General features: G+C 33.0%; 1 protein-coding gene across 1 annotated transcript in view; it reads left to right on the top strand.

Annotated features, from left to right (window-relative positions):
* LOC106468057 (Down syndrome cell adhesion molecule-like protein Dscam2) overlaps positions 1 to 23465 on the top strand; it is a 121323-nt gene that overhangs the window by 22433 nt on the left and 75425 nt on the right. Inside the window, exon 2 of the mRNA XM_022397084.1 lies at positions 12522 to 12842. Coding sequence (XP_022252792.1) covers positions 12522 to 12842 — 321 coding nt within the window. The remainder of the gene's footprint in view (positions 1 to 12521; positions 12843 to 23465) is intronic.

Below are 23465 nucleotides of genomic sequence, written 5' to 3'. Positions count from 1 at the left end.
GACCCATATCCTTCCACTGTCCAAAAATTGAGCGAATCTTGATTCGTCTGAGAACAGTACTGTCTTCCAAAAGTCCAGAAGCTTGGTCATCATATCACTTGCCCAATTCTTTCGTTGACTATGTTGGCAGGTCTTAATAAGGGCTTCCATCTAGCTGTTCTGCAACGATAACCCAATCTGTGGGGAATACGTTGAACAGATTTCTGGCTCATCCCACCAACTTTGGCCACTTCTGCAGTCGTTAATCTGGGATCCATTTCGATACTCCTCTTGACAGCCCTTTTTGTCCTCTCCGATGGACCAGGGCGACCCGGACGCTGCTCAGTTGTTTCCTTGCCATGTTTTCTGAGTTGCACGATGATTCTGTTGACTGTCGAAAGCTGAATTTCCAAATTCTGCGAAATTTGCCACTGACTTATTCCAGCATCTGCTTGACCAACTATCCTTCCTCTAACAAAATCTGACAATTCAAGAGAACCTTGAGTTCTAGGCATGTTGTAGCACAAGATAATTAGTGTGCGACCATTTTCATTTATAAAGTGCTCTGTGAACACAAATTAGTTCAGCATAAATCAGTTAAATGACGAAAAATTAGGTGTCTATTTACTTGCGACCACTCAGTGTATAAGAAGAGTGCGAGTTACGTTAAACCAAAATAATTTACTGTTGTAAAAATAATACTGTACATTGCCCACAAGTTATTATTATTATTATTCAGGATAAAGCATAACAGAGAAAACCTCGGTGAGAAAACAGTAAGTTTCCGTATTTACAACACTAAGATCCGAGGTTCGATTTCCCGCAGTGGACACACTAGATAGCTCAATATGGCTTTATTCTAAAGCAAACAAATAACAGAGAAAGTGACTGCAACGTTAAAATCTAAAGTTCGATTCCTTGCAGTGGAGGCCTGGCATGGTCAGGTGGTTAGGGCGCTCGACTCGCAATCTGAGGGTCGTGGGTTCGAATCCCTGTTTCAACAAACTATTCGTTGGTAAAAGAGTAGCTCAAGAGTTGGCGGTTGGTGGTGATGACTAGCTGCATTCCCTCTAGTCTTACACTGCTAAATTAGGGACGGCTAGCACAGATAGAACAAACAAACAATCTTTGCGGTGGTTACAACAGATAGCACAATGTAGCTTTGTTCTAAAAAACAAAATAAACAAAGTAATGGCCGAAACAGTTTCTTTCAGAATGAGGCACTTAATTTTATCTCTAACTAGTCTCAGTTCTATGTATTGAATATTTCAGCATTTCAACTTCATTTACTGATTTCTCATAATAAACAAAAGATCAACAACAGCAAAAAAAAAAAACTGCAGCAACGGTGAAACACTTTAACTGATCACCAAAACATCGGACTGATAATCAAGACGAGCGAAAGGACTTTTGTCTTATTAAACCATTTGCTTTAGAAATAGCTTCAATATTTTGTCTTAAGAATAACGTTACCTAGAAAATTTACAAATATTTCTACGTTTATATTAAAACAAGAATAATGAAATAAATCCCCAAATAATACATATTGATAGATAAGAAAGAATGTACATGTTGTGACGAATTTATAATTATATATTTATTTTAATATCAACGTTTGTTTAGAATAAGTGTATATTTTAAAAAAATGCATAGCTTATAGTGTTAGATATGTATTGCGAAACTCCCGCCTATTCTCCAAAGTTGTAGAAGATTCTCGAGAGTAAGAATCAGCAATATATGTGTGTACGTAAACGCTTGTGTTAGCGTCAGTATTGTTATGTAAAAGTGAAATTTCGAGAAAGCCTCCACACGTGTATAAATATAACCAACGCACCGCGCCAAAAAAAGAGTATATATTATTAGTTTGCTATAGTCAGTGTGCTATAAACTTTGGAAGCTATAACTGTGATTGTTATAAAGGTTATCAATCGGAAAACTTCAGATATTTGACCAGGAGCATTTATAAAGTTCAAACATTACAAATCATTTAGTTTGAGTGGATTCTCATCGGACATTAGTACTTTTACGAAAACATTACCTAACTTTGAAGGTGGAAAACTCGGCGTATGTGGCTGATGAATAACGAAGGACAAAGCTAGCTAGCTCCCCATTAAGCGAATTGTACCTACATCAACTCGTAATTAACTCGCTCATCGTGAACCCTTGATAAGACATCGAAGAAGTTCCAAACTAGAAAGAAGACTCTATATTGCTTGTAAGTTTGTGAAACTTTTGTTTATAAATCACTGTTTGTAATAACTATTTGTAATAACTGCTATTGTAAATTGTATCGCCGTGTGGATATTAAAACGTATTTGTGTTAAAAAAAGAAAACTGTGTGTATCAATTTTGTTGGCAAATATAATAAACTAACTATATATCGACTTTTACTTAACTGCTAAATCCAAAGTACAATTTAACTACTAAATGTAAAGTATCAGTTAACTCAATTTCAGGCTATTTGAAATTCTAATATGTAACAATTTTAAAAGTATTCGTATCATCAACTAGAATAAATACAACGCATAATCGTGTGTCAGTTCCTTTCCTGTACCGTTGTAAGGTAAAAGTAGCGTCATTTTATAGGCCTAGTATTCGACTCACAATCTCCAGATCGCGGGATCGAATCCTGCCACCAAACATGCTCGACTTTTTAGCCGTGGGGGCACTATAACGTTATGGTCAATCCTATTGTTTTTTGGTGAAAGAGAAACCCAAGAGCTGGCTGGAGGTAGTGTAGACTAACTACCTTTCCTCTATTCTATCGCTTCAAAATTAAGGACAACTAGCACAGATACCCCTCGAGTAGCTTTGCGCGAAATATAACAAATAAACAAAAAGCGTCATCTCACATAAGTTTTGTAAACAAACAAACGAACAAATGTATAAAGCACAAAATAAACGTGAACTTGTCGGAAAAATGTGAATGTTGAACATTTACAAATTCAGTAAGGAAAGCATGAAAAATTACATATTAATTTCCTAAAATTCAAATTCAACCATGTCATATTAAAACAAAATATAAATTAAATTATACACCAGTTTCTTAATATTAAAGTATTAAGAAAAAATTAGTTTAGTTAGTCAAACTAAATAGCAAAAGAGGGATTGCTGGATTAATGAACGGGTAAATAAAAAAAAAAAGAGATTGATAAGTGCTCTGTTGAGAAACACATTTTTCTCTCACTTATTTGTGTTTATCCTAAAAGTTTTCATACTTATTTTGTGATCACTGAAGAATCTATGCATCATTTTCACATAATTAAACACACTTACAAAACATCAACATATCTACATGTTAAAGAAGCCGTCAGCTAGTAGTGAACGTCGTATAACACTCAAATAGTGCCTTTAAATGCTTTTATTAAAAGTAATGTCGACGACAAAGAAAAATGACACATTAATCGTTAGGAACGTTATATATTATCGGGTGTAACTTAATGTGTGTTACATTTGCATAGAAGAAAAATGCACTAAAGTTATTTAGGATCGTGTGATTAAAAGTATAAGAACACAGCTTAACGACTCGGGGATTTTAATGGCGTTTCATCCCTGTCTTTACCAAGCCTTTCCGATAAGAGCTGGCAGCCTCTCTTCAATGCTTTGATCACCATTTGTTACCATAGTGATTGTTCTCCCCGAAGTTAAGGCCGTTTTTATCTTAATTGACTCTTTTATGTTGGCGTTCTTATATAATGCTTCATTATTTACATTATGGAATTTACGTTAGGAACTGAGACAGATTTTTTTTTTTTGTCTGGGTGATAAAGAGTGCATTAGGGCATTTCACGAACAGTTCTAAATATACTAGCAAGTGTTCAATATAGTCTTTGTGATAGTTTTGAAAATGTGTGCACTGCCTGTGGCTTGTACTTTATCACTCAAAACATGGGCTGTGTGCCTTCGTAAGCAAGAGAGAATTTAAACTAGATTTTACTACTCTAATGAAGATGGTCAATTATAATATCATATGTTATTTAATCACGAATTAACAAAAATGCAAATATTTTACATACCGCCACCTATATATCAAATACGGCAAATACCTTTCCAAATCTTTGATTATCAATGTTTCTCGTTTGTAATTAATGTAGTTAATGAATCCTAATAAGATTTTGAAAAAGGGCGACGTCTACAATTAGAAAAACGTATTTAGTAAACATATTAATGTTTGTTTTATAATTATAAATTTCACATTTCGATTTCATCTCGTACGGAAAATAGCTACAGAAAAGGTTCACAATATCTCTGTATGTAAAATGCGTAAATGATCTAAAAACCGTGATTTGAGCCGCTGAAACTAATTCAATTACATGATCTATTAACGGACTAAAAGCAACGCCCTTAACTTTATTTAATAAAGTTACCTGAAATTCCAAAATCTGATAAAAAAATAGAACATTAACGACAAGGAACGTTTGAGTCTTAAATCAAAATTATTTTGCGTATTTACAATAAATGATATTATGCACGTTAGTTGGCTATAAGTGAAACACTTTATATAAACCACAATGGCTGTTTTAGTTCACATATGTATGAAATACCACGTGTTCTAATAGATAGAAGGGTCCAGGGTTCGAAACGAAATTCCACTGAACACGCTTCGCACTTTAAGCTGTGGCTGCGTTATAAAAGTGACAATCACTCTCGTTTTTCGGTCCAAAACCTTTGTTGCGGCGTATAAGATGCCCTTCAGGTTGACAATTCTAATTTCATTCCAAATACGTTTTAATAATGCGTGAGCTCAACATATCAATTATGAATATTAGACAGATGCTTCATTATAACTACTAAATTTAACGATAGACGGCGATTACCAGTTGAAACAAATGTTATGTGTTCCACCCTTTTATAATTATCCCCTTTGGATTTGATTTCGACAGCTATCTAAAGTTTGCCCCTTTTTAGGAAAAGCTCTGTCACATAATAGATAGAATGCTTTATTTACTGATTATATGAAGAAAAAAAAAAACGTTCAAAAGATCTACAACATTCCACTTTACCTTTAAGTTCGTTAACTTTAATCCCATTTGGTTATAAAGTATTCTATATTATACCTAGCTTTTACATTGAAGGTATATAGTGAGCTTTTATGTGTTCTTTAATGAAAAAAACAAACAAGTACAATTGAAATATTAAACATTTTTAATTACCATTTAGTTAGGATTACAATGTTTTATTCTTCCAAGGCCGTCCACTCGTGAGGTAAAATCAAGGTGGTTTAGTGTTGCGATGATTTAGTAATGAACCCTGAAAAAAAGAATTAGTATAAAAAATCAGGAATGATGGTAACTGTTTAAATACTGAAACCCAATAATTGTTTACGTATTTCATTCTATCCCATATACCATAGTAGGACGTTTTCAACAATAGCATTCTGTTTATCTATTGCCTTATACTTGGTGACTGTGCTTAAATGTAAATTTTCTAAAATTCATATTTAATTCATATTAATATTTTAGTTAGACATGCCCTATAACTTAGCAGTAAGTCTGAGGGCTTATATCGATGAAAATTGGGTTTCGATAGTCACGGTGAGCAGAGCACAGATAGTCAATTGTGTAGCTTCATGTTTAACTTAGTTGGGTTTTAGTTTAGGTTTTACAGCTCAGACATCTGTTCCAGGAGGAAAATAAAGTATTTAAAAAAACTACGGAATCAATTTAAATATGGGCAATTAATAGTTAGGAAAAACATTCATTCTTACTTGTTTTCATATATAGAACTCTACGATCTAAGCTTTATTATTTTACATGTGTATGTATATCTTCGCGTGTTAGATTAATTGGACTGCTTTTGAGTTATTTTACAAAAGAACAATGTCGTAAGCATTTTCACAGGTAATCATATAATTTGTATCTGCAGTGTTTCAAATATTTCAGAAATAATTCATTATCAGAGAAATGTTATCACCTCTAAGAAAATGGATAAAATATCTTTATCATAGAGAAAGTTATCATGTATGCTATAAAATATTAAAAAAAGTTATTAGAAAGAAAATGTTCGAAACTTTGTTTGTTTGTTTGAAGTTAAGCACAAAGCTACACAATGGGATATGTGTACTCTGTCAACCACATGTATCGAAACACAGTTTCTAGCGTTGTAAGTCCGTAGACATACTGCTGTGCCACTGGGAGGCTTATCTGCTGTGTCCATCGAGGGAAATCGAACCCCTGATTTTAACGTTGTAAATCCGTAGACGAAGCAAAAGGACGAGAAACAAAGCTGTTTTTACTTTCTAATCTTCATATATACTTTAACTAAATATCTGTTGTAGCGCATCATTCTTCGTATATACTTTAACTGAATATCTGTTGTAGCACATTATTCTTCGTATATACTTTAACTGAATATCTGTTGTAGCACATTATTCTTCGTATATACTTTAACTGAATATCTATTGTAGCACATTATTCTTCGTATATACTTTAACTGAATATTTGTTGTAGCACATCATTCTTCGTATATACTTTAACTGAATATCTATTGTAGCACATCATTCTTCGTATATACTTTAACTGAATATCTGTTGTAGCACATTATTCTTCGTATATACTTTAACTGAATATCTGTTGTAGCACATTATTCTTCTTATATACTTTAACTGAATATCTATTGTAGCACATCATTCTTCGTATATACTTTAACTGAATATTTGTTGTAGTACATCATGCTTCATATACACTTTAACTGAATATCTATTGTAGCACATCATTCTCTATTATGCAACACAACACGAAGTGATATACCATCCACTTAAGTGGTTCCGCTCTTTATAGTATCAGTTCTACTCTCCAGAGACGAGAGAAATTAAGGACGCCCTTCAAATGACCTTCTTCCCTTATCGTACATGTTTCATCAGGTTGAGACTCTAACTAGTATTGTTGAAATGTTGGGTATGACACTCTTCAATATCTATCTAATACAGTATATGGTTAAAGATATTGTTAATATCTGATGAGCCCAACACTGAGGATTTTGCTATAATCTGTCGTATTTTAATAACACTTATGATAAAGTGTGTGTCTGATGAAACTTGTTCTCCCTAAAATATTTTCTCATAATTTCTTGCCAGAAGGAAGTAACTGATCATTATATATATGTGTGTGTGTGTGTAATAGTTGTTTTTGTTCATTTGACGTATACTTTATTTTTTGGAAGGTTATAGAGGGCTCAACTTTATGAACTAGATAGTTCTGGATACTGCTTTACATATTGCATTACTAATTCAAATTAAAAACATAGTCCCTCAGACTTTATACTGTAAGAAACATTTTTATAAAACTGCCAGTATTTTTTAATTCTGTTCTTAAACGGTTAATTATAGTTTTCTAGAAAAAAAATCATTGCTTTGACTTTTCTTTTTGAAAGCTTTTACTGAACTTGATAAGAACGAGTTACTAAAATTACTATCAATTTTAACTGTCATGTTTCAGTGTAGTTGAGAACAAAAACTTTGCATTTTTTGTGCTGCATTACTGTACCTTTAACTATTATATTTTTTTTCGTGTGTTTTCTAACTTAAGACAATCGTTGTCTGAAAGAAAAATATTCATACTCTCAAATAATCAACCACTATTTAATATGTTCTAATATCAATTAAACATTTTAACTCTTAGCAATGATCTGTGTGTGAAAGTTCAACCTTGGAGAGAAAATAAATGAGCTAAACTGAGCTGTCAACGGAGATGTTCTGGGATGCATCTCGTCTTCAAAGTATGGCGCTGCAGAGAGAACAATATTTAATTAAATCTATACAATCAAATTAGGAAATTTAATTTTCACGGTGAGCGTCTGACATCAGTTATTAACACTCAAATAAACTTATAATTGATTTTCCTTCCTAGTTATTCTATAATTTAGACAGTTCGTTTAGAATTCAGGGAAGAAAGACGCCATACGCACACAGCTTGAAGCAAACATTTTTTTGTGTGTGTGTCGCAATGTTTCGGTGAATTTTCCTATAACTTACATTAAAAATAAAAGCAATCGTAAAGAGTACTCAACAGTTTTTAAATTCTTAGAGCCGAAATATTTGAACTGTAGCCGTTGAAATTATTCGAATCAAAGAAAAGTAAAAGAGATGATTATCTCATCTGTCATGCAAGAACTGTAATTTCATAACCAACTTTTTAAAATACAGAAACAAATTAAATAAGAAGGGAACTCAGGAAGATATTTCATGTATCTCAGGGTAAATAAAAAAAAACAGGTATCTCCTTTGATGTTCAATTTAACATTTGATTGGCTCGACGTAATAAACTGGTTAACAAATTAATTAGGTGTTTCAACCCACCTACTACAAATGATTTATTCAAGCCCTGTAACTTATTAATTGATTTAAATGTAAATATAAATATATTAAACTGTGAAAAATTAGTACTTTCCACAAAATGTTAAAAGCAGTAGAGTACATTTTGGATTTTTTTCTTTTTCTTCTAGTATTCCATCATGTGCCATCTTACACCCTTTCATAATGAGTTTAGAATTTAGAATATTAATTTTCCCATTTGAAGTTGTACTCTCAAAGTTGTCGCAACACATAAACCAGTTTGTTGCTACGTACAGTGAAAAAAGTGTAGCTGAAATATGGTTATATATGTACACTTCTTACTATAATTTAGAAATTTGAAAATTAGCTTATTTGGGCTCAGAATAAAACTTACATTTTGCAGATTAAATATTTAATTTACTTGAGAAAATTCATCTAAAGTGTTAGTTATCACGTGACTAGTTTTCATATTCTCGTACATATAGTGATGTAAACATATAAACAAGATATTTTCTACTTATCTTTTAGATTTTTTATTGACGGTTGCTTTACTACCCTTACTTCTTGCTGCTGGACTTTACGTGTATAGAGTAATACCGCATTTAATTAAAACCTTAATGGACGAAACTGATCTGTGGGAATATAGAAAGTCCTACATTGATAACAGCATTATTAGGGCCTGGTATTTACTAATATTTAGCGTACCGGGCTGCGTATTAGAAGGTTTAGGATTCGTGCCACGATGCTGCTGAACACACTATGCATTTTCTGTTGTGGTTAGTTATAAGAATGGGAGTCAATCGTGTAACTTGTATTTGTATTCAACATTCTGAAGGAGTTATTCCAGTAAATTTTGCAAATTGTCATCAAATTCGCAAACTGATCAAACAGATTTGACTCTCTAGCCTATAAAAATATTATTTTTTGTTGAATAAAATCAGTAAGTAAATCAGCATTTAGTGCAAGTAAACAGTCTGGTATTAGGATAACGATATATTATTTTCTTTTTCCTATAGGTGGGGTGACGAATGATATATAACATTTATTTTTTAATTGTAAAATCAAATATTTTTCTTTATAGATAACAATAGCTTGAATCTTAAAAGCAAAGAAATTACTTTCTATTGCTAAATGTAATTTTACTACCACGTGAAGAGAGTGATCGTCAATATTCTTTAGAGTGCTTGTATATAGTTTACACAGTTTGTTGAATTTTGCGCAAAGCTACTGGAGGGCTATCTTCGCTAGCCGTCTTTACTTTAGAAGCGACAGACTAGAGGGAAGGCAGCTAGTTAACATCACCCACTGCCAAGTCTTAGGCTACTCTGTTACCAACGAACAGTGAGTTTGACAGTCACATTATAACGCTCCCATGGCTGAAAGGGCGAGTGCAGTGATGGGATTTGAACCCTCGACCCACAGATTACGAGCCGAATGCACTAACCATCTGGCCAGGCCCTAGAATGTATTTTTATGTCTATTTAGAAGCATATATAATAAGTGTTGTACATTTACCAAGTAATCCCTGTGGTGCCAATCAAATCCTAATATGGCTATTACACGAAAAGGTAGAGTTTGAGCATCGACAATTTTCTTACTGTGTATAATATAGTTGGTATGCTTTTACAGGGTACGTGGAAATTATCAATTGATCTGTTTAATATTAAGAAAATTTGATTTAAAAATTATTATATTTTTATTCATAGAATCTCACTTCAGTTAAAGGTATTGAGAAAATGTATTAAGTAAAAAACATCGATTCTATACAGAATTAAATACATAAAAGCCACCCACAATCGCCCTATTTCCGAAGTGCAAAAAATCCCCAAAAACTCGACAATTAATCACGGCAACTACTTAAGAGAACAACAGAACTTCCCAAGTTTTATAATGTTAAGTTGTAGGGTTCCGAAGCATGGTATAGATGAGAGTAGTAAGGAAGAACGAAACAAAAAGAAAACCGAAAACAATAAGTCTGTCTGAGCATGAAGGAAACTTAATTAAACGTCCATGAGTGGGCTTTTGGTGGGATGGAATTAAAGAGAAGACATCAGCTTGAAAGCTCAAAAACCATGTTACTTCGTTAGCGCGAATTTCTTTTAGAAATTTACTGGAAGATGCCCACTGTTTTTAGTCTAAAGGATGACTTACCAATAATTTAGTATTAAAGGTGCATTTATACTGATGTTTCTGTTTGGTTTTCCAGCTTTTGATAATCTTTTTTATTAAGTAAAGAAAGAATAGTTAATAAAATAGATCAAAGATGTATGAGTAAAATGGGCATTGATTGAGTTAAAAACCATGCCATCTCTAACATTATATGTGCAATAGTTAAAGCTAGGCTATCGGCCGTTCGAAAAAGTTCTTGCTAAAAGCATTGCACGAGTACGCGGCTATCTTGTCGTAACCTTACGTTTTCTATAAAAACCATCATCTAGATTGATGGACAAAGAAAGAAGAACGGTTACATTAGGTCTGCAACCTCATATCTTAACGCATTGTTTACGACCCCAGAGGCTTCGTTCCTCTCTCTCGTGAAGTCACGTGATGCGCTTGCAACTGAGAGATAGAGACTTTTTAGAATTATTTGCGTGCACACAATAGAGAGAAGAGATAGGGAAAAGTAAAATGTTTTACTTTTTCTTTTGAAGCCGTGATGTTTACGTTAAGTACCGTTGAAAGTATCGTGTAAGTGCCAGTTTTTCGGGCTATTAGCTTTATTGTTTTATATAACAAAGTCCATGTCTGTAACTAAATTGTAAAAGTCAGTACGGACTGTGAACACGTCATGTTATCTCGCGCTTACACGAGACTTGGTGATTTCAGAGGAAGCAAAGGAGAATTCCTTTCTTAAGAGATATTTTACTGGTTATTTGGAATAAAGCCTTTTGTTATCGAACTTATGGAAACGTAACGAGTTTTATACGTGAGAAAATGGGCGTATATTCGCATTTATGTCTGTACTAATGTAGAACAGGGAGTGGAGATTTTTAAGTCCATTCATTTCACTCGTGTTAGGATAAGAGCGATCTGCTTTTGTTTTTTGAATCATGTATTTGTCAAGAGTGTTAATGCTTTTTTCTAATACAGATCTATAAAGATGCAAAAATTCGACATTAAAATCTTTAAATAACTTTTAATATAACTGATTTGGTTAAATAAACTTACTTTAGTCAATGGAAAATAAATGGATATTGTTAATGGTAGCGTGTGAAAAAAACAAATTGTTCATAAATCGTCAATAATATTTAAAGACTAAAAAAGTGCACCTAAAATTATATTAGTAAGTATATATAATTAAATATTAGTAAGTATAGATAATTATATATTAATAAGTATATATATATATGTATATATTAGTAAGTATATAAGTATATATATTAGTAAGCATAGATATGTATATATTAGTAAGTATATATAAGTATATATTAGTAAGTATATATATAAGTATATATTAGTAAGTATATATATATATGTATATATTAGTAAGTGTATATATAATTCTATATTAATGAATATATATAAGTATATATATTAGTAAATATATAACACATATTTTACGTAAAAACACTTGATTAACACGTGCAATGAATTCCATAATCAAACGAGTTAATTATATACAAAGACATAAAAAGTATAAAGAAATGTTATATTTACATATAAAACATTTCAAAGGGACTTGACCAAAATATTCCTTCATAAATTATACCCTAAAATATGAAAAATGTTAAATAGTGAACTTCTGAGAAACACATCTGGGGACTTATATCTCTATAAACCGAATTTCGATACCCGTGCTGGGCAGAGCACAGATAGACCATTGTGTAGCTTTGTGCTTAACTTGTGTTTTGAATTTCGCGCAAAGCTACACGAGGGCTATCTGCGTTAGCCGTCCCTAATCTAGCAGTGTAAGACTAGAGGGAAGGCAGCTAGTCATCACCACCCACCGCCAACTCTTGGGCTACTCTTTTACCAACGAATAATGGGATTGACCGTCACATTATAACGCCTCCACGGCTAAAAGGGCGAGCATGTTTGGTGTGACGGGGATTTGAACCCGCGACCCTCGGACTGCGAGTCGAGCGCCCTAACCACCTGGCCATGCCGGGCCACAAACAAACAAACCGTTACAGCATGTTTTTCCCAGCACGGGATGTCATTACAGGTTATCATTATTTGCTTTAAAAAAATCTGAATTTTTATGATAATTTTAGAATTTTCTATATATTTTATACCTGTAATATTTTTCCACGAATGCTTTCTTCAACAGGTATCTCTACTTTCTCCGACTACAGAGCTCCTATGATAGATGTCGAACCTCCTTCGAAGCTGACTTTCCTCAACACTTCGGGAGCGTCACTTCATTGTTCGGCTTCAGGAAACCCTATCCCGGATGTTTACTGGATTATAACGGATGGAACAAAGGTTACCGATCTACCTGGTCTACGAGTTTCCATGTCTAACGGTACATTGTTGTTTCCACCATTTCATTCAGAAAATTACCGGCAAGATGTTCACTCCACTCTTTACCGCTGTGTGGCGTCTAATTCTTTGGGGAAAGTTGGAAGTAGGGATGTCCAAGTCAGAGCAGGTATTTCTACAATTTTCCAATCAATTACGCTTTATTTCGAACAAACTTTCTGAGTAACATAATAGTGTCTATGAATACTCTATTCTGCATTGTCACCGCAAAGAATCGTATTATTTTCAGACTGTACGTTCATTTTTTTTCCAATTTAGATTTTGTCGTGTTTATTAACATATTTTTTCCATTGTTATATAGATGTATTTTTAACAAAAGAAAAGCAGCATTAGATGTTCGTCATTGATATAAGTAGTGTAAATATTTACGAACAAATATATGTTTATGACGTTAATGATCTTTTTTCTTTCACAGTTGCACAAGGTAAATCATTTTTAAAGGCAAGAAAAATATTTTCGCTGACACTAAAAATATTACACAAAGACTGTGTTGTAGGAATACAGCAATAATTAACTCTAACATTTTACCATATACTGTTTCCATCATATTGAATGATCGCTAAAATCTACAAGGTTTTGCACTACGAGTGTTTTAAACAAAGTGGTGTTTAAGTTCCAAGAAACTCATTCCTGTGTTCGGCAAGCTTTGTATACTCTGCTCTTGCGCAAGTGCTTGATGTAGGTTTATTCCGAACATTCCAGTGCTCTGCAGGGATTCCTAAAATGAGCTGGATCACTGATTTTGAATGTAACACAACATCTCCTCTCGATGTATCTCGCCCGCTAAGGTGCACAGAATATCGTTTCAAATGCATTCGCTCAATATTTTAAAAGTCTTCATTTCCATTTGAAAGGCTGTGGCTGGCGCCTGAAAATGCATTTCACTTTTGTGTTTATGGAAGCAGGATGAAATACGGAGATAGTTCAATATTTTTACTAGTTACTATCGAATTGTGCAGTATATACGCAAATAACAAATAAAAACAACAATGATCAATAAAGTTAAGAACAGTAGGAATGTGATGTTTATTACACGACTCTATGGCGCTTGGGTGCAAATAAAAAGTGATGAAATCAAGCCATTAAAAACTGGACGTAATAAAAATTTTGAAAATGTTTTATAGTGGAGGAATTTCTTTTCGCTGTTTCGACACGTCAAATACATTTCCAATTATTAACTCTGGAATGATTGACGAAGGTCCATGTGAATCCCATCGGGATTTTTTTACACATTTATCTAAACTATTTATGTGTTAAATTGCTCTTGGATCCATGATTTTGTTGATTACAGGGTTTCTTATAAGATAAGAGTCATTCAAAAATGTAGCAAATAGCATAAAACTTGCAATCAATTCCACTGTGTGGTTACACTAATTTTTTTGCTCATTTTCTTAGTTTCATTGTTGTAGAATCTAAAAAACAAAGCGAACGATAAAAAAAAACAGGTCAGTAACTTTACGCCTAAATCATAATCGACCCCACCGTTAAATTACTGTAACAAGGTTATTAATTCTGAATAAAGACTTTTGTAATATATATATATATATATATCGGAATTTATTCTAAATACATGTTGTTTATGCCTTTTTTGACTTATTTTTGGTCATGTCTTGACCCCTATATATTTTGGAAGAAATTGAAGTCAAGCTAATTGAAGTAAGAACTGAGTGTGGAAGAACTTTAAATATTAGGTTAAAAGCTGTTTCTATTCTCGATCATCAGCTATATGCTGGTGAGCAAAGTTTTTCGTGTTGGACTCCCATTGTCTGTTTGGTTGCTATGTAATAATTTTCCTTTCATAACTTAGAAGCGTTACAGGTGTGAAATCACACATCTTTACACAGAATAGATGGAACCTGAACCACCCAAGTACATCCATATTTTTCGCATGTAACAGTTTGAATGGCATTTCAAACAGCATTATAAACAAGAACATACACTATTATTGAATGTCACTTTTGTCCGTTCATATAATGTTTATAGCATTTCAGTTTTAAAATATTCACAGTATATTAAATAAAAAACGTTCTAAACAATAGAATGTTTTATGAAAAATAACTGTATTCGGATCCAATAAACATAAATTCAATAACTATAAATGTTGTAGCAGTCGGCACAGGAAAACGTATTGGCAATCTTATTCGTAGAGATTAAATAATGAAAGTGTTTTAACCATTCGACCGTGGTTTTTAGATTTCTAAACAACGTTCCACTGAAATAACTCAGCGTTTTCATGTAGCCACTGTATTGAAAAACATCAGTAACCTTTCCATTATGGTATGTAACAGAACGTCAACCATAGACTCTCGGATTCTACACTCCGCTTGGCCACGCCCGGCCCATATAGAATAATAATATAGGCCAGAGTTTCACCATTTAAAATCCTTAAATAAAATTTCCTTTGTTACCTAAATTCAAGGATTTAAAGCTTGCATCTTTCTTCGCTCGTTATGTTAGTAGTGTTGATGATGTTCAAAATCTGAACTCTCTGTTTTTACTAGTTATCCAAACGTTTGTTCATCACGTAACTAAACTGTTTGTACAGTAAATTTCAGAACATTGATTGAACTTAAAATGTTTGTCGTTCACTTTCCCTCTCTGTTTCATGATTTAATTCAAAAGATGGGTTAAAATGTGTGCCATCATTGAGCGACTCAATGATGAGAAGATTAATAAATGCGCTTTTAGAAAGATTGGTAGACAGATAGATAGACAGAATAACATTCAGATGTTAAAATGGAAAACAGGCACGTCAATAGAAGACCTATGTGTTTCTGAGGTAATGTTTGTTTTACTTAACATGGCTGTCTGGACTTAAAAGAGCGAGGGTTTGTTTCTGCAAACAATCACTACAAGAATAAGTTGTCACGACGACGAAACTGACTTCAACGGCTGCATCTGTTCGTATCGCATATACAAACACACGCAATTTGCATGGATCGATTTCACAACGTCGTTGCCGTTGCCATTCCTTGTTGTTTGTGAATAAATAATAGAGCAATTGTGTAGAGGCATACAACTGTGAAATGTTTAGTCACGCTTTGAACCTAAAGAATATTTGTAAATATAGACTCTGTAGGAATTCACGTTTATTTCACATCGTCTGTTGTGTTTATTGTGTAAGAAGCATATAATGAAGCAAAACAACACCTAAATTTATCGTCTATAATCCTGTAAAATGTATAGCAAGATTCTTTAAGCTTCTTAAAGCATATCAGCATCGAAGCTCGACATCTACGTGAAAAGTAAATAAAGGCTATGTTATGTAAATTTCTATATGGCAAAATGATTATTCTACTTAAATGCTCATGTTGTTTCTTATACGACCGCGTTCGTGGTCTCTGCTGACAGGTATAAATGCATTTGTTAACAATTCTACCTAATAAGAAGTGAAATGATCAACACTACTGAAACGTATTTTACTGTCATATTTCCTACGGTTGACTTTACCCAAAATCCGTGTTCTGAAAGTAAATTATATAATATTCACGAATTGAAATGACTTCATTTTGACATGTCATTACTTTAGAGAGAAAGATAAGAAAGAGAATGATAAAATATGATATATTTCTAATACTTGGAAATATTTCTAAAGGTAAGTATAAATTAATTCATGACATTTCACCATTTTAGGTAAAATTTGTACTTCGTGAGTTGGAATTTAAGTTCGCATGGTGACAACAAGACGTTCCCGGGTTTCATATACCAATTTCTGTTACATGAACATTTTATAGATCAAACCATGCCTTTACTTGATGTTTACATTAAATGTACATATACATGTGGACTGTTTATAGGTCTAAATTTTTTTACTGACTCACCAAACACATCAACCGGTGTTTAAAAATCAGTGCTAGGAAATGTCCATCGTTTAAAAACTATTCATAACAAAATATATATAAAAATATGTTAAAAGTATTGTGCATACCATTGTACTAGACAGCTCACAAAATGCGTTTTTAATGTACACTTGTGAAATAGAATGTGAAATTCAAACCTCTGATAAACAACAACATTTAAGGCTACAAGGTAAAAGCAATAGATACACCTTTGTATAAGATTTTGTCATTTCATAAACAACAGTTAGTCTCCATGTAATCTTATAAGTTATAAGTTGCAAGAAATATCCCTGTATTATATGTACAGTTTGGTAATTACATTACTTTTTGATATCCTGTTTGAATGTATACTTTTTTACGTCGTACATCTTCAGTCAAGAATAACAATACAGTTTGTAAAATGCAATATATATATATATATTTTTTTTTTCATATTGAGCATAATAAAAAAAATTCCATGCACAATGGCTCCTTTGTTAACAGAGCCCTCTGTGAATGACATGTATATGAATGAGCAAAAATTTTAAAGTTGACTATTTTAATCAATTTTGTAACTTTGATTATATTGAGCTTAAAATGCTTTTAACATATTATAAAATATTGAAATATAAATTACTACGAATGTCTCTTCATAACGATTAAGAATATTCTTCAATTAATACAAATATCTGAATGTACAGATTATGACTTTTTTTGTTGCGACATTTGTATTCATGGCAAAGCTACTAAAATATCTGTCAGCAGCACCCTACAATCCTCTCTAAGGGTTGGATATTAGTATTGATAAAATAACCTAGATTACAGAGCTGACATCTTAAGTTCTTACACTGAGTAATACCTTCTTGTCTATATCCAGTATTATATTTATAACAAAGTAAAAGGTTGAAGTTTATAGGTTGTTTATAAGCTATAATAACATTAATATTACGACAGTATGTTTTATGGTGTTATACGTAGAAGACTTCCACTCTTTAATATTAACATGTACCTCAGGGGTAAATGTAGCAACAACTCTATTTATTATCGATTTTGTGAATATTTTTACTGGGATGTATGTGTTACCCAAGATCATCCTTGGTTTATAAGTAAATAATTTTAAAATATTTAGGCATTTTGTTCAGTATACCAGGGCAGAAAGACCAACTTCAGGTAGCTGGGCTTGTCTCAGCTCACTTGGTTTATACCTGAACAAATGTTTAGGAGAAAAGGAGGAGGATGGGGAATTAAGAACTATTTAGGTAAGGATTTTAGTTCTGTTGAACATCATTTTGTAATTATTAAATAAAAGGGTGGAGGTGAGGAGTCTTGTAGAAATATATGGTGGTTTATTTCTACTATGAGAATGTTTTTGTACATCTTATAAAAAGGGTGAAGGTTGGGAATTTTACATTATAGAAATTTAGGGTGGTTTACTTCTACTTCAAAGTTGTATCTGAATATTAAGGGTAACTTCCTTCCTACAACTGGCTGCAGATAGCGAGAGGCAGTTGGAGTTGAGACGTTGTGGGTTCAAGCACTCAACTCCAAACCCTTAACCCATTTTGCTGGCTAATTTAACATTAGCGTCTGTATCTTGTATGATAAATGGAATATCCCCAACAGACATTATCCGTTATGAGTTTTAATGATGACAACAAGGACTGGTAATGGAAAAATAAATTTTGAATTTTGAGTCTCTTTGTAATGTTTTTGATTTATATTAATTTCATCATTATTGTTTTACAGTGCTGATTAAAATATTGCATATTTACAATTAACGTATTTGATGGCTTTAGAGCTATTGATTTATACACACACACACACACACACACATATATATATATATATATTAAATACGTTTGAGCATTTCACTCCCATACCTACACGTATATTGTATTTTGGATGTAAATACATATACATACGTGTCATAACGTGATACTGTACAGAGGTTGAGAACGTTTTATTAAAACACTTGGGAGCCTTACCATGTCGTTACAATCCATGTCTGTTCATGCTCTACCTGACGACCGTACATTATGAGAATAGCTCTGCGACGCAGTTTTCATTGCAAAACGCTCCGTCGTCAGTCTGTCATGTCCAACTCACACCAATACCTCCCTGCATGCTTTCCATAATCTATCAAACGCAAGTGTATGAAAGTTTCCCAAGGCTCATTTCAATAGTATTATCGCACATGAATCCCTAAGCGCTGCCTCAGGTGATTTGACCAATATTTATTCGAATGAAATAGCATAAATACCCCGTTATCATCGTGTATCATAAAGACTATATAATTTTCTTATTTATCTATAATTTTAAAAATGTCATGTTGGCCATTTTTTACTCAACAACAACTTATATAAAATAATTCACCCATCTTAAGAAAGCTCAAAATAACAAAATATAATATATTACTAAAACGTAACTTGAGCTGACCAGCTTTCGAACTAGCTTCAGTACAGTCTGTCCTTATTATTTCATCAATGGCATTATATAACTCGCAGAGTATTTAAGAGATCCACTATATATATATATATACACACACATGCCACTTTAACAAAACGTTATGTCGACATTTTATGATGAAGACTATTCATACCACTTAAACAATATTTAGACAATAAATTACAATCAATACGCTCATAAGAGCTGGTGTAACATCATATCAACATGACTCGAGTAATTCTATGTATGAAGAAGTTGAAGTTTCTTTGTGATAAATGGGTGTTGATAATTAAATGTATGCAGTGTTTACTGTTATTTATTATGAGTTAAAGCAACTTAACACAACTCAGACTTGTACTCATCTTTATCAATCCAAGTTTTTATATTTGTTTGTTTTATATTAGTTTTTGTTTGTATTTGTTACTTGTGATTTTTTTCGTTTCCTTTGTTGTTGTTATATAGTTTTTGTTATTGGAGTCTTGGTTTTGGTTTTAATTTTCATACACTAAGTTGCTCGAGCGCGAGTCCTCATGTGTGTGCGATACCACAAAATATCTTCCGCAGTTTAAACGCTAGATGCGTTATAAGAATGACAATCAAACCCTTAGAGAGGATTGTAGGGTGCTGCTGACAGATACTTTAGTAGTTTTGCCATGAATACAAATGTCACAACAAAAAAGTCATAATTTGTACATTCAAATATCTCTATTAATTGAAGAACATTTTTAATCTTTATGAAGAAACATTCGTAGTAATTTATCTTTCAATATTTTATCATATGTTAAAAGTATTTTAAACTCAATATAAACATACATAGAAAATGAATTAATATATTTTACTTTAAAAGTATTGCTCGTTCATACATGTCATTTATAGAGGGCTCTGTTAACAGAGGAACCATTATGCTCAGTATGAAAAAAAAAACATATATATATATATTTCACTTTGCAAACTGTATTGTTATTCTTGACAACACATTATTTGCTGAAGATGTACGAAGTAAAAGATGACGTAAAAACTTAACGTAATTACCAAAACGGTACATATAATACAGGAACATATCTTGCAAATAAAGTAACTTATTAGATTACATGGGGACTAATTGTTGCTTATAAAAGGACAAAATATTATACAGAGCTCTCTCAATTGCTTTTATCTTGTAACCTTAAATGTTGTTGTTTATGAGAGGTTTGAATTTGGAGCAAAGCTACACGAGGGCTATCTGCGATAGCCGTCCCTGTTTTACCAGTGAAAGACTAGAGGGAAGGCAGCTAGTCATCAACAACAACCGCAAACTCTTGAGCTACTCTATTACAAACGACTAGTTGGATTGGTCGTTACATTATAACGCCCCCACGGCTGAAAGGGCGAGCACGTTTGTTTGGCCGGATTTGAACCTACGACCAGCAGATTTTGAATCCAACGTCCTAACCACCTGGCCACGCCAGGCCGTTTATAAAAGAACATCTTGTACGGTGATGTAACAACTATTATGTTTAAAATGAAAAGATCTTTCTGTTGCATTTCGAAAACTGAATTCATACAATAAAATTTACAGTGTTTGTGGCGAAAGTTACGTTGGCTAACAGAGAATTTATTATCCAGAATGAATGAGCACAAGTTTCATGTTAGAAACCCGAGTCAGACCTCATTAAGATGCTCAGAGTGTTTTTTTAACTGTATCTTCAGTACATATGGCTTATTGGAAGAACCTTTCAATCTACATTTTGGGTTTGTAATAATCGACGATAGTATTATTTTATGAGTGTTACTTTATAATAAAGATTTGAATACGATTTAAATATTTTGTTTCTTTAAATGTTTCTAAATATGTTTTGTTATTTACCATCTCTAATTGTTTCTGGATTGTATATAATATACATAATCATTATTTATTATTGATTTGTTTAGACTATTTTTACTGGGATTTATCTGTTATAAATGTGTTATATATACTTTGTTAACGATTATATTTATTTTATGTGTTGAGTATTATTATTTTTAATTACATAGTTGAAAGAGTAGCATTAAAGCTACAAAAGCGGTACCAACCAAACAACTAACCAAAAAAAACAGGATAAAAACAAACGATAATTCAAACTTCGCGGTGCTTTGCGGTGCCTTTCTCGAGCATATTTGATATATATATATATATATCAAATATGCTCGAGAAGTTTACACACATACAATATGATATTGTAAAATTTGAGAGCATCACCACGTCCTATAGTTCATGTCACCTGAATCGGTCTTGCTCCATTTAACGACCTTGCATAATGACAGTAGTTCTGTAGTGTATTGTTCATTGCAAAAAGATCCGTTTAAGGCTGTCATGTCCGAATCACACCACTCTTCCCTACTTGCTTTCCATAATTTATCTACTGTATGAGAATGACAGTTTCCCAGTTCCCGTTTCAACAGTTCAATCACACAGATATCCGTAGGCACTGTGTCAGACGACTTGACTGCTATGTCTTCATAAGGAATAACGTAACTACCCAGTTCATTCTTCAGATGCTTGAGGTATGCAACAGTTGAACGGGAAATTCGACTGGAAGTATTATTTTGGTGAGTCCTCACCCAGCTGGCCTCGTTTCCATACAGAGATCCTCCTGGATTATGTTGTGTACTGTTTCCTGAGACACTTGTACAACTTTTGCCATTGACCTTGTGTTCATGAATTCTCACCTTTTACAAGACGCATTTTTCTTACCACGCAGGGACATGACTTGTTGCAGATCTGTTTATGGAAGGTCTTGTTTCTCTAAGTTGATCCATATTCCTTTGCTTCTAATGACATTAAGTACAAGGGGTATTACTGCCTAGAAAATTCTACATTCCTGATCTGAACACATCTTTATGATCTAAGTGTATTATATATTTTGCTTCGGAAATGACAGTTACATACCCATCTCAAAAACAATAAACCTTCAACAGTATCACCTTACCTATGAAGTGCCAAATGATGTCAAAATGTAGTTCTGGTACATTCTGTTCCATCCTGACTTTATACTGCTGTGATTGTCACGTGTCACATAATGCACTTGTGCTCGTTATCACGTATGAGGGTGTATCCCTTATTGATTTGCAGATTTTTTGAATACATAAATACATACATACGATTATAAAATAAAATGGACAGAAACATTTAAGAAAAAACACACATAAGAGACAAGAGGAATATATTGGGACTGATTTGGCTCTTTGCCATTACATTCGCAGCCAACTTTAAAGCTTAGTCTTTCTTGCCTACTGTTCCAGCAAAATTTCTTCTCTCCTGTTGAATAGCTTTGGACAAAGTACAACGTTACGCAAAAGTTAAGAACGACTGCTTGGCTTGTCTATACCTCCTTTCTTTTCTTTCACAGCCGACTGAGTTATCTTGTGAGATCCAATTCGAAGATTCCAGGCGTATATGGAAGTTCATCGTTCAATGTCTAACATTGGTTGTAAGAAGTGATACTTTTACAGAATACGGTTTTCGTTCGGCTGCTCTCAGATGGAGGTTTTCATCCACAACGAATTAAGTTAGCTGAAATCGACTAACCTAAGTCAGTGGTGGTGTGTTAGACCAATGGTTCTGTAGAACTCTACTCTGAATGAAATAATCGAATAACCACATGTTCACAGCCTTCTTATCCTGCAATAGAAGGCTTTTCAAACTGTAAAACTCGATTAAGACTCTGTAGATAAATAAGTCGTATGGTAAGAAAATACGAGACTCATTTAATATTTTCATTATGCAAATAATAAAAAAATCGTGTTTACAGCGTAAAATATTTTCCTAAAGGCTTCTTGCATTTAACAAGAAAGGCATATTTATAAAACTCCTAATTTGTCAAACATGTATTTAGCGTTATGTATGTAAAAAAACATGTTTATCTCCAGAAATGATTATATACGAAAATGGGTTTATATGAAGACACGTTTGTCCCAAAAAGTATTTCTTTGAAGATAACTTATTTGTCGAATATATGTTTATTTCAGCAAATATTTATATGATGACACATACGTTTGGTTTGTTTCGTCCAAAGCTACATCAACCTTCTCTAGCTTTGAACAGATAGATTAGATGAAAAGCAGCCATTCAATAGCACTCACCTTAACTTTTGGTGTGCTCTAATCTTATAACGAACCACTAGCCCAAAAGTACAGATATGGAGCCTCTTACTCTATTTTGTGGGCCATTCTATCCATTCCTACAGGTCCCCAACCACAAGAAGTGAATTGATGAAAAACGCATTTGAAACTAAGGTACCTGTCACACCCCACCTTTCCCTAACAAACTTTTGCAAAGGATTATGGGATTAATCATAAACCAAACATCTTGACTAATTTTCGAAAGACTTTTCAGTGTCTACTTACAAAGTCAAGATTAAGTAGACAAAAGGCACAACTTATCTGAGCTGTGACAACTGGAAGGTATATGTTTGAATGGGATTGCTGTGATTCTTATTTTTCGTTAATTG

Source organism: Limulus polyphemus, unplaced genomic scaffold (assembly GCF_000517525.1).
Source record: "Limulus polyphemus unplaced genomic scaffold, Limulus_polyphemus-2.1.2 Scaffold85, whole genome shotgun sequence".
Classification (NCBI taxonomy): Eukaryota; Metazoa; Arthropoda; class Merostomata; order Xiphosura; family Limulidae; genus Limulus; species Limulus polyphemus.
This window is presented reverse-complemented; position numbering and strand designations above follow the sequence as displayed.